The 15,611-nt window shown below is 42.7% G+C and overlaps 1 protein-coding gene and 1 pseudogene across 1 annotated transcript; both read left to right on the top strand.

The window, feature by feature from the left end:
* Nucleotides 1-7,047: 7,047 nt before the first annotated feature.
* LOC102835530 (olfactory receptor 1361-like) lies at nt 7,048-8,031 on the top strand. The gene has a single exon (XM_006874013.1). It carries the CDS (start codon nt 7,048-7,050, stop codon nt 8,029-8,031), a length of 984 nt encoding a protein of 327 aa, XP_006874075.1.
* Nucleotides 8,032-12,746: 4,715 nt separating this feature from the next.
* LOC102835905 lies at nt 12,747-13,912 on the top strand (annotated as a pseudogene).
* Nucleotides 13,913-15,611: the final 1,699 nt, after the last annotated feature.

Consider the following 15,611-nt stretch of genomic DNA (forward strand, 5'->3'; position numbering starts at 1 on the left):
TTCAATCTAAAAGTGGTAATTAAGGTTTTGTGTCAATCTAACTAGGCCAGGATTTTCAGTGGTTTGGCACCATACTTGGCCCCACATAGACTGAAAGAAAATTATGGAGAACTCAAATTCTTATTTTAACCAAAAGGACACATGAACTGAAACAGTAAAGAACAGAGCATGGCCTGACAAACTCTTTAAACGCAAAACTAAGCCTATCTCCTGAGTTCATGTTTTTGCAAACGGCAGAGTGGCACACAACGTAAATGTGTTGTGGTGGTAGCTGGGCACAGTCTAGTTCTACTGGTCTCCAAGGACGTGAGGTTGTGGCTCATGCAATCTTGTTGCTTCGCTGCTCTTTGGGTAACTGTTTGTCTCCTGGTGAGTAGAGACCCATTGTTGTGTCTTAGCCACTCACAAGCTTTTAACACCCCAGACACTGGTCTCCAAGGTAGTACGGAACATGATCAGTTGATCTAGTGGGGGTGATGGTTATCTGCCATGGAGTCAGTTCTAACTCACAGCAACCCTGCACAGGGTTTGCGAGGCTGTAAATCTTTACAGGAGCAGAAAACCTCATCTTTCTCTCGCGGAACCGCTGGTAGTTTCAAACAGCTGACCTTGTGGTTCACAGGCCGATTCATAACCACTATGCTACCAGAGCTCCTGAAACTATGGTTGCACTCCTTCAAACCCAATGACGCAGTCCTTCAAGGTGTCTGGTGACTGGATACAACTAAAAAGTTTGCCTAATTTTGACCCTTGTAAGCTCTACAATTGTTGCTGTTTTTAAGTACCTCACAGTCAGTTCTGACTCATCTTGACCCCATATACGGCTTCCAAGGAGCTGCTGGTGGGTTTGAACTGCCTACCTTGCAGTTAGCAGTCCAGCGCTTACCCTATAGTGACATACCTGCACTCCATTCTCTAGTATATACCTGGATATATTTGCAGCACATACAAATACATATATAAAAATATCCTCTGCCAACCCTATAATATACTCGTGTGATAATATACCCATACAATATGAATGCTTGGCTGCATCCCTGCTGACCATCAGACTCTCATTCTACGCAGACATTTCTGCTTTGATGTGTCTCCTCTCCTGAAACTCTCCTGCTCTGATACACACCGTAATGAGATAATGATTCTTAGAGAGGGGGCATTAACAATGATCACTCCATTGGTTTGCATCACCTATGCAGTCCTGAGAGTCCCAACCACAAAAGAAATGGAAAGCCTTCTCCACCTGTGGCTCCCACCTGGCTATGGTTTCCCTTTTCTATGGCACCATCATTGCTGTGTATTTTAGCCCTTCATCCTCCCACTCAGCTGAGACAGACACCACAGCTACTGTGATGTACACGGTGGTGATCCCCATGCTGAATCCTTTCATCTACAGCCAGAGGAGCAGAAATTGAAAGAGATGCAGGAAAAGTGATGGCCATCATGACGTTTTTTCTGTTCAATAATAACACCGATTCTGAACATCATATAGAAAACTAATTTGTAATAAAATCCTGTTGATAATTTCCGATGGTATGAAACTGAGCACCTGTCCTTTGTAAGGCACGCATGTATTTTCTTGTGAGAAAGAAACTCTTGGTACAAAAACGTTGCAGATTAAAAATGTACGTACTATTCTCCCTGCCAGTACCTTCACCACTGGACTAAAAAGCAACATCCATACTAATGGAGAAAAGACTTAAGTTGTCAAAGACTTCATCTTGCTCAGATCAACCATCAACACTCATGGAAGCAGCAGTCAAGAAATCAGAGGACATATTGCATTAGGCAAATCTGCTGCCCAAGACCTCTTTAAAATGTTCAAGAGCAAAGATGTCAGTTTGAGGACTAAGGTGCACCTGATCCAAGCCATGATATATTCAATAACCTCATATGCATGAGAAATTTGGACAGTGAGTAAGGAAGATTGCAGAAGAATCGATGCATTTGAGCTATGTTGTTTAAGGAGAATATTAAAAGTACCACGGACTGCCAAAAGAATAAACTAATCTGTGTTGGAAGAGGTACAGCCAGAATGTTCATTAGAAGCCAGGAAGGCAAGACTTTGTCTCTCATACTTCAGATCTATTATCAAGAGGGACTAGTTTCTGGAGAGGGATATCCTGTTTGGTAAAGTGCAGGGTGGAAGAAAGGAAAATCCCCAACGAGATGGATTGGCACAGTGGCGGTATCAATGGGCTCAACACAGCAACCACTGTGAGGCTGACGCAGGATCCGGCAGTGTTTCCTTCTGCTGTGCACAGGGTCACTAGGAGTCAGTCCTGAGTCAACAACAATACACTCCAGTTAAAATTACCAGGTTTTGGCTGTTTACTCATTGCAACAAGATTAATGTTGTTGTAGTTAAGCGCTATCCAGTCGGTTCTGACTCATTGCAACAAGATGGCACACACAAAATGAGAACGTTGGAATTTCTCAGTAGGAGGATGTTAGAAAGGATTTACAGGATTTGACAGACAATGATTTGGGTGAGGATTGTAGCCACCAGGACTTTCTTCTGGGCTAGTTATTGTCAGAAAGCAGGGTTAATTCTTACTGTGCCTGCCGGCATCTTATCTAGAAGGAGAGAGGCTACACTGAGACTGGTAACAAACAGCCATCACTCATGTCCCAGGATGGAGGATGTCTATGTCTTGGACTGTGTTTATACTCTTGTCTGTGGTCAAGAACGTAACTACCGTAGTCTTTCTTGTTTTATCTGAATCCACATGATCACAGAATGGCCTTGTAAATTTCCGTGTTCAACAGGGACCATGGAGGCTCAGCTGTGAGTGTCCACCAAGTCCTGGATACCAGGTCTGCTTCCTCTTTCTCACAAGAGAATTTAACATGAGCACAGTTTGTAGGCGGATCAGACTGGTGTTGGGGCAGGAAGGGGAAGGGTTCGATTAGATTTCCAGGGCGTCCTAACTCGGCTAATCATTTGAGCGAATTATTTTTACCTTCTTCTCTGAGATGTATCATACAACATTACAGCAGAAATCTGGGTAAATGAATTCCTCACTCCCGATAGCCAACCATGTCAACTTCAACTTTTTCTTACGTTCTGTTCATGTGCTCAGATATTTCTACCAAGATCCCTATTGATCTCATCTCATTTTTAACACAGTTTCTTCTAAATCGGTACATGCTGTTATGTGCTGCTGGGTAGGTTCTGATTCACAGTGACCCACCAGGCCCTGCACCAGCTTCACAATTGTTACGCTGGCGCCACCGCTGCTGCCACTGCGTCAATCCATTGATACACAGTTGCCAGTTTTCATTTTCCTGCCCTTCTATATTTCCATCCAGTTCCTCTAATACAATCTGCTCACTTCAAATTTTATTTCTGAATTAGAACATAATAGAATTTTGTTTTTAAAGACTAATTTGAAATTTATTTTGAAAATGAAAAAAAAAGAAAATTTGAAACTGGGTAAAATAGTATATATTTTGAGCGAGAAAGAGGAAAACTGAGCAGTTTCTCTTAATTTCAGAGAGATGGGTAAGATGACATCTTGTGTGAAAACGCAGAATTCTGAAGCAGAGGCTGTTTCTGAGTTTAGTATATGATTGTCTTTTTTATATTTATCAGTTTTGTGTATTAAGAGGTTTACCTTGAAGAATTCATGGGAATACATTATCAGTCTAGATATGCACTCATTTTTCATGTTTTGTCAATGGACCATGGTAATCCCTGAGACTGTGGTCCTGAGCCCCTTAGGCCCAGCAACTCACCGCCTTTAGATGCTTGATCATAGCTAAGAAGTTTTTTATCATTTTGCCTGCTTTATGCTCCACCATATTCATACTTGTGTTTGATCTTGATTTTTCTTGTTGTGTTAATACTGGGCTATTTAAATCCTTCCAAAGAATAATAGCAGTCTGACCACAATAGAAAAGAACAGTACGTCATGTTGCCTTATCATGGATTAGCTAACTATTGATTGGACACATCATTTAGTATTCTGTTTTGAAAACTAATTTTGAAAAATGCAAAATATAGTTATTTTATTTGACTTTTTGTACATCTGGCATTATTTATCAGTAATTTCTATTTGAACCTCATGCATCTACTAGCTTCTGAAACACTGTCCTCTCCATGTTCCCAGTGTCCTTGCCCTGTTTGTTTTGTCACTTCCTCCTCCGCTCTTAGCCCCATATTTGTATACGTCTCATGTCCTCCTGAGCTGTATTGTTGGACGTCTGCCTTCACATGCTGCACCCTCCTGCACAATTCCATCCATGCTCATGTCTGGAACTAACCCGGAGCCTGGTGACTTCGGAATGCGTATCCATTAGACCTCCCCTTGACTGTGTTGTTGTTGCTAAGCTCTGTAGAGTCAGTTCCAACTCATAATGACCCTTTAAAGGGTTTCCAAGAAGTGGCTGGCGAGTTTGAACCACTGACCTTATGGTTAGCAGTTCAGTGTTTACCCTACAGCGCCACAGCAGGACTCCTCCTTGACTGTAGACCCATAATATCCAAGTCTTGGGCTCCTCCACTTGAATGTCTTACACAGTTTCACACTGAAACTTTCCAGATGCCTTCATCACCACAACTTGCAGCAAAGCACAGGCATACCTCTAGCCTGTGTTGCCTATCTCAAATGATGGTCCCACTGTATCGGGTACCACCCTGTACTCTCCCTCTCCCCATTTATCCAATCCACTAAGAGCTCTATGCTTCACATGCTTTTTCTTCTCGTTGTAACGTGCTGTCGAGTCGGTTCTGACTCACAGTGACCCAGTACAGGGTTTCCGCGGAGCAGCTGGTGAGGTTGAACAGCTGCCCTTGCAGTTCTGCGCATTAAGCCGCAGCGCCACACCAGGACGCCCTCCTATTTCCGACTAACTTTCAGGGTCTCACTGTTGCTATCCTTCCTATTGGTCTCCTTGCCTCCGAGTTTCCCTTCTCTGATTCCATCCATCACACTGCAATCACTGGGACCATTTCACAATGGAAATCAGATCATATCCTGCCTGGGATATCAAGCTTTGAAGACCCCTTACTCTGATCCTGAATAAAATCCAAATTTCTTAATATGACTTCTTGTGGGGTGACTATATAATGTATCATCCAAACTATGATTTTATATAAGAACACTTTTCAATTATCAAAGGATAACTGAGGACTACTCCAGGGAAGCCAGATGCATGATGACCCTACTTATAGGGCTCCCCTATCCGCTGTCTGCTCCATGCCTCGTCATTGCCCTATTTCTAACCCTCACACTATTTCTCCATCCGAATCCGATTGTTCCTTTCCCAACAGATGAGGTTACCTGATGGCCACACTTACTTCCTTCAGCCTGTAATTTCTTCACACGCTCCTTTCCTCACGGTGACCTCCATTCTCTGGGAAGTAGCTGTTTGTGTTCGTAAGTCTAGTCTTTACTCGTCTTCACCCATCCCAATGGGATTGGCTGCTTTATGTTCCTGTTATGCCCTCTACAGACTTCGAAGCATTTCTCTCTATTTGTGTGGTCCTTCTACCATGAGAATGGAGTCCTGATGTGGCGCTATGGGTTAATGCGTCAGACTACAAAGTTGCTTTGAACCACAAGGTCGGCGGTTCAAGCTCACCAGCTGCTCCGCGGAAACCCTATACAGGGTTGCTATGAGTTGGTGTTGACTCAATGGCACTTAGCAATGACAACAACCATGAGAATCTTGAACAAAAAAAGAAGAAAAGAGAAACCTTGTGGGTCTATGGATAAAGAAGGCATTCTCTGAATAGGTTGATCCCTAGGAGTCCTGGTGTGGCGTTGTTGGTTAATGTGCTGGATTGCAAAGTTGGTTTGAACCGCAAGGCCGGCAGTTCAAGTTCACCAGCTGCTCCTTGGAAACCCTATACAGGGTCGCTATGGGTTGGAACCGACTCGACGGCCCTTAACAACAACAGTGAATTGTGAAGACATCTAGTCCGAGAACCCAAAGTTCCTCAATCATGGCATGCCATGCTCTTCCAGATATCTGCCCTCAACCCCCATTTTAAAAGATTATCCATTACACCAAATGTTTTAAAGGATTAACAACAACTCTATGATACGTACTAGTACCCCTGTGGTAAAGGCATCACTTAGTCTACGCAGCAGATGATTAGACATGAGGGGAAATAAAAGGATTATGCAGATAAGACTGCAAATAAATAAAGTTTCTTATCTAAGAAACTACAAAGATAAAGACTTTCCTAACTGATTTCACAAACCCACAGACTTAAGGTTACTCAGAAAGATAAAAGGATATAAGGTCCCAGGGAATTCTTTTGGAACTTGTTTCCACCAAGATGGTTTCATCTCCAAGTTCTGACTCAGGAATTACATAATATTCTATGTCATTATAATTTGGTCCAAAGGGGCCAAAAGGAAGGTGAGACAATTATTCTCTTCTTCTCCCTAATGAGGCTCTCAGGGAGCCTGGCCCTAATAGCCAGGGCGTCTCCTGTCAATGCCTGCTCTTTGGTTCTCACAAACATCTTTCAGGCACAGAGGACTGAGACCATGATGCCTCCTCCTCACTTGCTCAGCATCTGCCTATATTTTCAAGACTTTCCAATCCTTTCAATAAAGAGACATACTAGTCAGTTATGCAGAGGCGAAGAACACATGACAGCTACATCAACAACCTCCCCGAGGTAATATTACAGCAAAACAGACTTCAATGTTTAATTTTTAAGACTTTATTAACTCATTTGCTAAATCTTCTAGATCAAGGGATCAATCAATAGTAGCAATCCTGAATCCATTATTTCTTTAAGTACAACAAAGTGGGGTTGGGAACCAAAAAAAACTGTACGCAGAGACATACACAATCACAGAGTTGTACTGTGTATATTCCTTGTTATTTTCCATTTTAAATATACAAAACAAGAATCAGGGAATACAGTAGAAACAGCATAAAACTGAGCGTGGAAAATTACAAGTCTAAATGGAGTGGACAGGTCTTGACCAGTAACAGAATTTATCCTAGAACTTGATTAATTGCATTTTATCCATCTGTGCCAAGGTTTATGAATCTGCTGTTATGCAATAAGCTGGATCCCTGGCCATGACTGAAGCAAACCAGTCGAGTGTCTCCGAGTTCCTCCTCCTGGGGCTCTCCAGGCAGCCCCAGCAGCAGCAGCTCCTCTTCGGGCTCTTCCTGAGCATGTACCTGGTCACAGTCCTGGGAAACCTGCTCATCATCCTGGCCATCAGCACTGACTCCCGCCTGCACACCCCCATGTACTTCTTCCTCAGCAACCTGTCCTTCGTGGACGTCTGCTTCTCTTCCAGCACTGTCCCCAAGATGCTGACCAACCACATACTCAGAAGTCAGACAATCTCCTTCTTTGAATGTCTCACGCAGATGTATTTTTTCATTATGTTTGGGAACATGGACAATTTCCTCCTGGCTGTGATGGCCTATGACCGCTTTGTGGCAATATGCCACCCCTTACACTACACAACAAAGATGACCCATCAGCTCTGTGCTCTGCTGGTTGCTGGGTCTTGGGTCATTGCCATTCTGAATTCTTTGCTGCATACCCTGCTGATGACTCGACTCTCATTCTGTGCAGACAACACGATCCCCCACTTCTTCTGTGATGCGACACCTCTTCTGAAACTCTCCTGCTCTGACACATACCTCAATGAGATGATGATTTTTACAGAGGGAGCCCTAATAATGATGACTCCATTTGTCTGCATCCTGGTTTCTTACATTTGCATCACCTGGGCTGTGCTGATAGTCCCATCCACACAGGGAAAATGGAAAGCCTTCTCCACCTGTGGCTCCCACCTGGCTGTGGTTTCCCTCTTCTATGGCACCATCATTGCTGTGTATTTCAACCCTTCATCCTCCCACTCAGCTGAGAAAGAGCTTGTAGCGGCTGTGATGTACACGGTGGTGACCCCCATGCTGAACCCTTTCATTTACAGTCTGAGGAACAAGGACATGAAAGGGGCTCTAACAAAAGCAATATCTATGAAATTTTTTTTCTGTTCAACAATAACAGGCATTCTAAATGTAGTCAAGAAAACTAGTTTGTAATAAAAATCTTTCTTCTTTCCATAGTTTTGGTGAAAACATAGCATCTGTCCATCTGTATTCCTCTTGGGAGCATGAAATTATAGGTACAGAAGTTCAATTTAAATAAGGAGAAAGCATTTTACCAAATGACTAGACTATTTTCAACTGCCAATGCCCTCAAACCCAAACCACCAGGATCACACCTGTATTTTGTCATGTTTGTTACTTATTACAAGAAAGCACACTCAATGTAGGATCGTGGTACTTCTCAGTAGGAAGGTGTTAGAAAGGTCTCTGAGGAATTGAGTATAGGGTGATTTGGGTGAGGTTTAATGAATCAAGACTTTGGTCTGAATTAGATGTTGTCAGAAGTAGGAGGCTTATTGGGATGTTTACATGGAGGGAATACTAGAAGAAGGTGAAAGCTGTAATAGTTAAGAATCAGCTTCTCTCAGGTCAACCAGGATGGGGGATGTTTGGTCATCTTCTGGGGTTTGGACAATGTCTGTTTCTGCCTATTCCCAGACATGACTACCGTGGTCTTGTTGTGTCTTGATGCATCATGGTCACTCTGTCCAATACTGATGTTCTCTCAGTTTCTCTGTGTTAAACAGGGGAAGGTTTCATTTGGAAAACAGGAAGTCCTAATTCTGCCAAACATTTGAATGAACGATTCTTACCATTTTATCTGAACTTTATGTGTCATACGTTTCAGCAGGAATATCAATAATTTATACAAGAAAGAATATCTTCCACAACCCCAATACCCAGCCATGCAGACTTAAGCTTTCTCTTGTCTCCTGTCAAGATGCCCAGGTATTTGTACACTGTTGTTGTTGTTAAGTGCCGTCAAGTCGGTTCTGACCCATACAGATCCTGTATATGGTTTCTGAGGAGCAGCTGGTGAGCTTGAATCACCAGGTTTGCGGTTCAAACCACCCTTCAGTCCTGTGCATTGGCCCACAGTGCCACACCAGAACTCCTCATTTATATGCTTGCTTTCCACTTTCATTTCATAACAAACCTTTTCCAACTTGCTATACTGTCCCCACAATTTTTATTTTTTTGTCCTTACATATTTCCATCAGGTAGCCCTGGCAGTGTAGTAGGTGACGAGTTGGGCAGCTAACTGCACGGTCAGCAGTGGAATCTACCAACCGCTCTCCAGGAGAAAGAAGGGGCTTTCTGCTCCTACAAAGATTTACACCCTCAGAAACCCTAGACAGGCACACAACCACAACGACCATATATTCCCATCAGGTTCCATTAGCAAAATTTACTTCCTGTTGTTGTTAAGTGCCATTGAGTCTGTTCTGACTCATATTGACCCTGTATAGGGTTTCTGTGGAGTGGATGGTGGATTTGAACTGCCAACCTTGCAGTTAGCAGTCCAGTGCTTATCCTACAGTGCCACACCAGGACTCCCACTTGTCATTTCATTTCTGCAATAGAACATAATGGAAACAAGACTTTAAGTGTATTTTGAAGCAACTGTGGGAAATGAGAAATATTTGAGTAAAACACGACTCAACATAATGCTCTGGATTTTGATGATAAAAGGAAATTAGAGCAATTGTCCTTACTGTCTCATTTCAGAGAGATGAGAATGATGGCATCTTGTGTGAAGAGCGGCAGGATTCAGAAGCAATGGCTGGTTTTGAGGTTGGCATATGGTTTCATTTATTACACTTGTCAGATTTATGTAGTCAGACAGTTAGCTCAAAGAGCAAATAAAAGTGTTCTCAGGATTTAGTCTACACATCCAAGAAGTCTTCAAAATAAAGATAGAAGGGTTCTGCATCTTGACGGGTGGCTAGAAGTGTCCAGCCTTTGGTTTGTATGTGAGCAAGTGGATACGGTTCAGAGGGAGAAAGGTGTTCATGCTTTTAAACGAAACTAAATTCCTTTTTATTTCATGTGTGTTATTTTTTGCTCCATTTACATTTTACAGAAAATCATTGACTTCACTCAATTTTCAAATACATGTAATGGTGTCTAGCATTTCTATGTGTTTTCTAATCTCTATATTGATTACTATTCTCTGTATCTCTAACTTTATTCATATTTTTTATTGCTTTTGGTAGAGGCCAGTACCATGTATTTCTTATGAGCCAGTGCTTGGATTCATGATCAATTCTAATCATTTTCTAGGTTTAAAAAATGTCTTTTATCTGAGAATGCTTGGTCTCTTCTCCCAAAAACTTACCGTGAACATCTCAGTTCTGTTTCCTGTTTTACCATCAACATTAATTTAAGAAACAAACCCTAAAACATTCTTGGCCATTGCGGTGGTGTGCCGTGGAGTTGGTTCTAACTCATAGCGAGCCTAGATAGGGTTTCTGAGGCTGTAAATCTTTACGGGAGCAGAAAGTCTCATCTTTCTCCCACGGACAGGCTGGGAGTTTCGAACTGTTGACCTTGAGGTTAGCAAAAAGACTCATAATCACTGAACTACCAGAGCTCCTTAAAACATTCTTAGACATATATAATAGAATACCTGTTGCCATCAAATCGATTCCAACCTACAGTGGCCCTAGAGGACAGAGAAGAACAGCCCACGGGGTTTCTAAGGCTGTTCTCTTTCCTCCACAGAGCAGCTGCTGCGCTCCACCTGCTGACTGTTCACTTAGCCAATGATCACTTGACCACTGTGCCACCAAGGTCTTGAAACTTGAACCTGACTTTGTTCATCTGCCCTGGCTTTTTGACTCTTGTACACAGTAGGTCAATATGCAGCTTTATTCATATATTTCTGTAAGGCCTTCTTGTTATTTCCTAACTAATTCCTACCAAAGGAATCTGGGATTATATTTGGCACTTCCATACAAATTACCCATGTGCCAAGAGCTCTAGTGGAGTAGTGGAGTATGCACTGGGCAGCTAACCACAAGGCCAACAGTTTGAACCCATGGGAGAAAGATGAGGCTTTCTGCTCCCACAAAGATTCACAGCCTCAGAAACCACATACAGGGTTCACTCTGACTCAGAACCAACATGACTACCACCATTAATTGCCTATTAGAGCTTCTTTTAAAAAACATGATTTTGTGGTTTCCAATCTGTTGAGACAGGGCTATTGAAAGGAGATGGGGATAAGAATCCTGTAGTACAATAGTGAATAATTGCTATCACAATTGACTGTGAGGGTTGCAAATGTAAAGGTAGATGTTTTGTAGCAAAAGAATGAGCAGAGGTCCCTGGGACCATCAAGTGAGAAGAGCGGAGTGCGGGACCCTACCCAGAGAAGCAGTGACGCCAGAGACAGAGGCAGAGACGATGATGTGGAGACATGGAGCAGTTGGGGACTCCAGACTTACGGAGGGAGAGGGGCTGTGTGCTGATGGAGGAGGGGGCGGGCAGGCTTGCAGGGTGAACCCTTTGGTTGTTTGATGATGCATGGCATTATAATCATTGCAATGAAAGGAAATACGATAGGATGAATGTAAAGCTGGTGTTCTCCTATGTAAACTATCACATAATTCAAAATACAAACTTAAAAATGAAAGAAAAGGAACACCAAACTGCCATTTTGATGTGACATCAATTGAATTGTGCAGAATTCTTTGGGAGAAAGGTTAGAGAATGGTTGATAGGACAAGGAACAACTTTATAATGTACCCTACCATCCTCATTGGCAAAGACATCAAAAGTCTGTGCAGCAGATGAGTAGGAAAGAGAATAAAACAGGCTTACAGAAATAACACTGTAATCCCACTAGTTTCTGGGCTAAGAAAATAAGAAGAAAAATGCCTTAATAATGGAATTTTCAACACTATAAGCAAAAGCCCAGATCAGCAAGGTAATAAGATGTGAGGCCCCAGAGAATGTTGTCTGGAAATGGTCTCTTCCTAAGTTGATTCATCCTCTAGTTGTGCTCTGAGAGAAGTTAACTACTATTCTTTGTCATCAGCGTTGGGTCTAAAGGGACTAGGAACTAGGTGAGACAATTACTTTCTATTTCGCTATAATGAGACTCTCAGGGAATCTGATCCTAATGGCCATGGGGGCTCCTGGAAATGCCTGGGCTGTGACTGCCCCAAACATCCTTCCACACACAGGGCCAAGTCTAGGAACCTCTTGTCTTCACTCACTCTGCACTTAACTGTAGTCCCGAAACTTCCCCATTTTTAGAATACAGTCAAGCATTAACCACTTCTTAGTGACAGCGCCCACTTTCCCCAGGTAAGACTAGCAGTAGAGATGTCAACATTTATTTACTAAGGAGGAAAGTTTAGGCACTCCCTTTGCTAAGTCTTGCAGATCTCAAAAACAATAATAAGAGTCTGCAGAATGGACACTGGCATCAAAACACAAGGTCGGCAGTTCAAACCCATCAGTTGTTCCTGGAAAACCCTATAGAGAGTCGCTTTGAGTCAAAGCCGACGTGACAGTAACAAATCTACCCATTAGTGCTTGTGATAAATCCAGTAATAATTGTTTCCTTAGAGCAACTAAGTAGTTGGGGATGGGAACTGGGAAAGAAATATATACAAAGTCAGAGCTGGACTGTGTATATGTCTGTGTGGTTTTCATTGTAAAATATGAAAAATCACAATCAGTTTCTTAGTTCAGTAGGAATAGCATCAGGGTTTGTAGGTACGGTGGACAGATCATGGATTAGTAACTCTATAAACTGATTGGCAATGTGGTCCATTTGGAGTTTGACTTGTCATATATTAACCATCCAAGTCTAGGTTTCTGAATTTGCTGTTATGCATTAATCTGACTCCATGGCCATGACTGGGGCAAATCAGTCGAGTGTCCCTGGGTTCCTCCTCCTGGGGCTCTCCAGGCAGCCCCAGCAGCAGCAGCAGCAGCTCCTCTTCGAGCTCTTCCTGAACATGTACCTGGTCACAGTCCTGGGAAACCTGCTCATCATCCTGGCCATCAGCACAGACTCCCGTCAGCATACCCCCATGTACTTCTTCCTCAGTAACCTGTCCTTCGTGGATGTCTGCTTCTCCTCCATCACAGTTCCCAAGATGCTGAGTAATCACAGGGAATCAGATCATCACCTATGCTGGGTGTCTCACACACCTACATTTTCTCACTAGTCTTGCCTACAAGTTAATAGGACAGTTTCCTATTAACTTTGATGGGCTGTGACCGCTTTGCTGCTGTATAACACCCCCTATACTGTACAACAAAGATGACCCATCAGCTCTGTGCTCTCACAGTCACTGGATCCTGGGCCATTTCCATTCTGAATGCTCTGTTGCATACCCTAATGATGACTTGACTTTCATTCTGTGCAGAAAGTAAGATCTCCCACTTCTTTTGTGATGTGAGTCTCTTGAAACTCTCTTGCTCTGACACATACCTCAATGGCATGGGGATTCTCACTGAGGGTGCTCTGCTAATGATCACCCCATTGGTTTCCTACATTTGCATCACCAATGCTGTCATAGGAGCTCTGGTAGCGTAGTGGTTATGAATCGGGCTATGAACCACAAGGTCAGCAGTTCAAAACTACCAGCTGTTCCGCGGGAGAAAGATGAGGCTTTCTGCTCCCGTAAAGATTTATAGCCTCAGAAACTCTGTACAGGGTCGCTATGGGTCGGAACCGACTCGACGGCACTTAACAACAACAACATGCTGTCCTGAGAGTCCCGTCTACAAAAGAAAATGGAAAGCCTTCTCCACCTGTGGCTCCCACCTGGCTGTGGTTTCCCTCTTCTATGGCACCAGCATTGCTGTGTATTTCAACCCTTCATCCTCCCACTCAGCTGAGAAAGACATCGCGGCTGCTGTGGTGTACACAGTGGTGACCCCCATGCTGAACCCTTTCATCTATAGTCTCAGGAACAAGGACATGAAAGGGGCTCTAAGAGCACTGATTGCCATGGGATTTTTTTTCTGCTTAATAGTGATATACACTCTGAATATCATACAGAGGAACTAATACCTAAATAAATCCTGTTTGCTTTTCCCATTTGTGTGAAACTTAGCTATTTTCCTTTTAACAGGTCTATCCATATATCTATATGGTTAATATAAAACTCTTATATGCATATATATTGTATAGGATTTCTGAGGAATGGCTGGTGAGCTTGAACCACCAACCTTCAAGTTCAAACTGACTTTGCAGTTCAGCACATTAACCCACAGAACCATACCAGAACTCCCTTTTGGGTTAATGATCCAACTTACAGACATCACCCAAAATTGTCACATGAGTGATGTCTGGTCCTAACCAGTCTCAACTGTAGCCGCCCTTTAAACTTCCCTCCTTCAAGATATGATACTGATGTTAAAGATTTCTCCTGCTTTCTGATAGTATCTCATTTAGGACATTAGATACTAACAGATGGATCATGATATGTACTTGTTATTGGTCAGACAGTACTATAGTAATCTTATATTATCTTCACCCATCAAGTTTGTGACCTTGTCTGATACTGATGCTCTGTAAAATTCTCTCCACTCAACAGTGGCCACCATCAAGGCCCAGCTGTGGGAACCCACCCAACTCCCTGATGTCAGATCTGGTTTTCTCCTTCTCACAAGAGAGCTTGACATGAGCACAGCTGATGGAAAGAGCACACTGGTGTTGGGACAGGAACAGGAAGGTTTACTTATGTCTCTTGTTAGTTGTTGTTAGGTGCCATTGAGTCAGCACTGACTCATACCAACCCTATGCAAAACTGAACGAAATACTGTCCGATATTGAGCCAACCTCACAATTGTTGCCATGCTTCAGCCCATTGATATGGCCACTTTCCCAATCTATCTCACTGGGGGACTTCCTCTTTTTCTCTGACCATCCACCTTACCAAACATGATACCCTTCTCCAGTGACTGGTCTCTCCTGATAATATGTCCAAAGTATGAGAGACCAAGTTTGGCCATCCTAGCCTCCAAGGAGCATTCTGGTTACAATTCTTCCAACACAGATCCTGTTGGTTCTCTTGGCAGCCCATGGCACTTTCAATATTCTCCTCTAACACTATAACTCAAAAGCATCAATTCTTCTACCGTCTTCCTTATTCACTGCCCGGCTTTCAAATGCATATGAGGTTACTAAAAAAACCATGACTTGGGTCAGGAGCACCTTAGTCCTCAAGCTGACATCTTTGCTCTTCAACACTTTAAAAAGGTCTTGTGCAGCAGATTTGCCTAATGCAATACATCATTTTGATTTCTTGACTTCTGTTTCTGGGAGTCTTGATAGTTGATCCAATAAGAATGAAGTCCTTGACAACTTGAATCTCTTCTCCGTTGATAAGAATATTGTTTATTGGTCCAGTGGTGAGGATTTTTATTTTCTTGACATTGAGATGGAATCTATACTGAAGGCTATGCTCTTTGATCTTCCTCAGTAAATATTTTAAGTCCTCTTCACTTTCAGCAAGCAAGGTTGTATCATCTGCATATGTCAGGTTGTTAATGAGTCTTCCTCCAATCCTGATGCCATGTTTCTCTTTATACAACCCAGCTTCTCGAATTATTTGCTAAGCATACAGGTTGAATATGGTGAAAGAATACAACCCTGTCGCACACCTTTCTTAATTTTAAACCATTTAGTATTCCCATGTTATATTTGAACGACACGTCTGTCAGTTTGTCGTACTGTGGTGGCTTGTGAGTTGCTGTGATTCTGG

This window comes from Chrysochloris asiatica, unplaced genomic scaffold, assembly GCF_000296735.1.
Source record: "Chrysochloris asiatica unplaced genomic scaffold, ChrAsi1.0 scaffold00257, whole genome shotgun sequence".
NCBI lineage: Eukaryota > Metazoa > Chordata > Mammalia > Afrosoricida > Chrysochloridae > Chrysochloris > Chrysochloris asiatica.

What these genes read in the sequence shown, in the direction of transcription:
- LOC102835530 (XM_006874013.1), top strand. Translation starts at nt 7,048, where the DNA reads ATGACTGAAGCAAACCAGTCGAGTGTCTCCGAGTTCCTCCTCCTGGGG.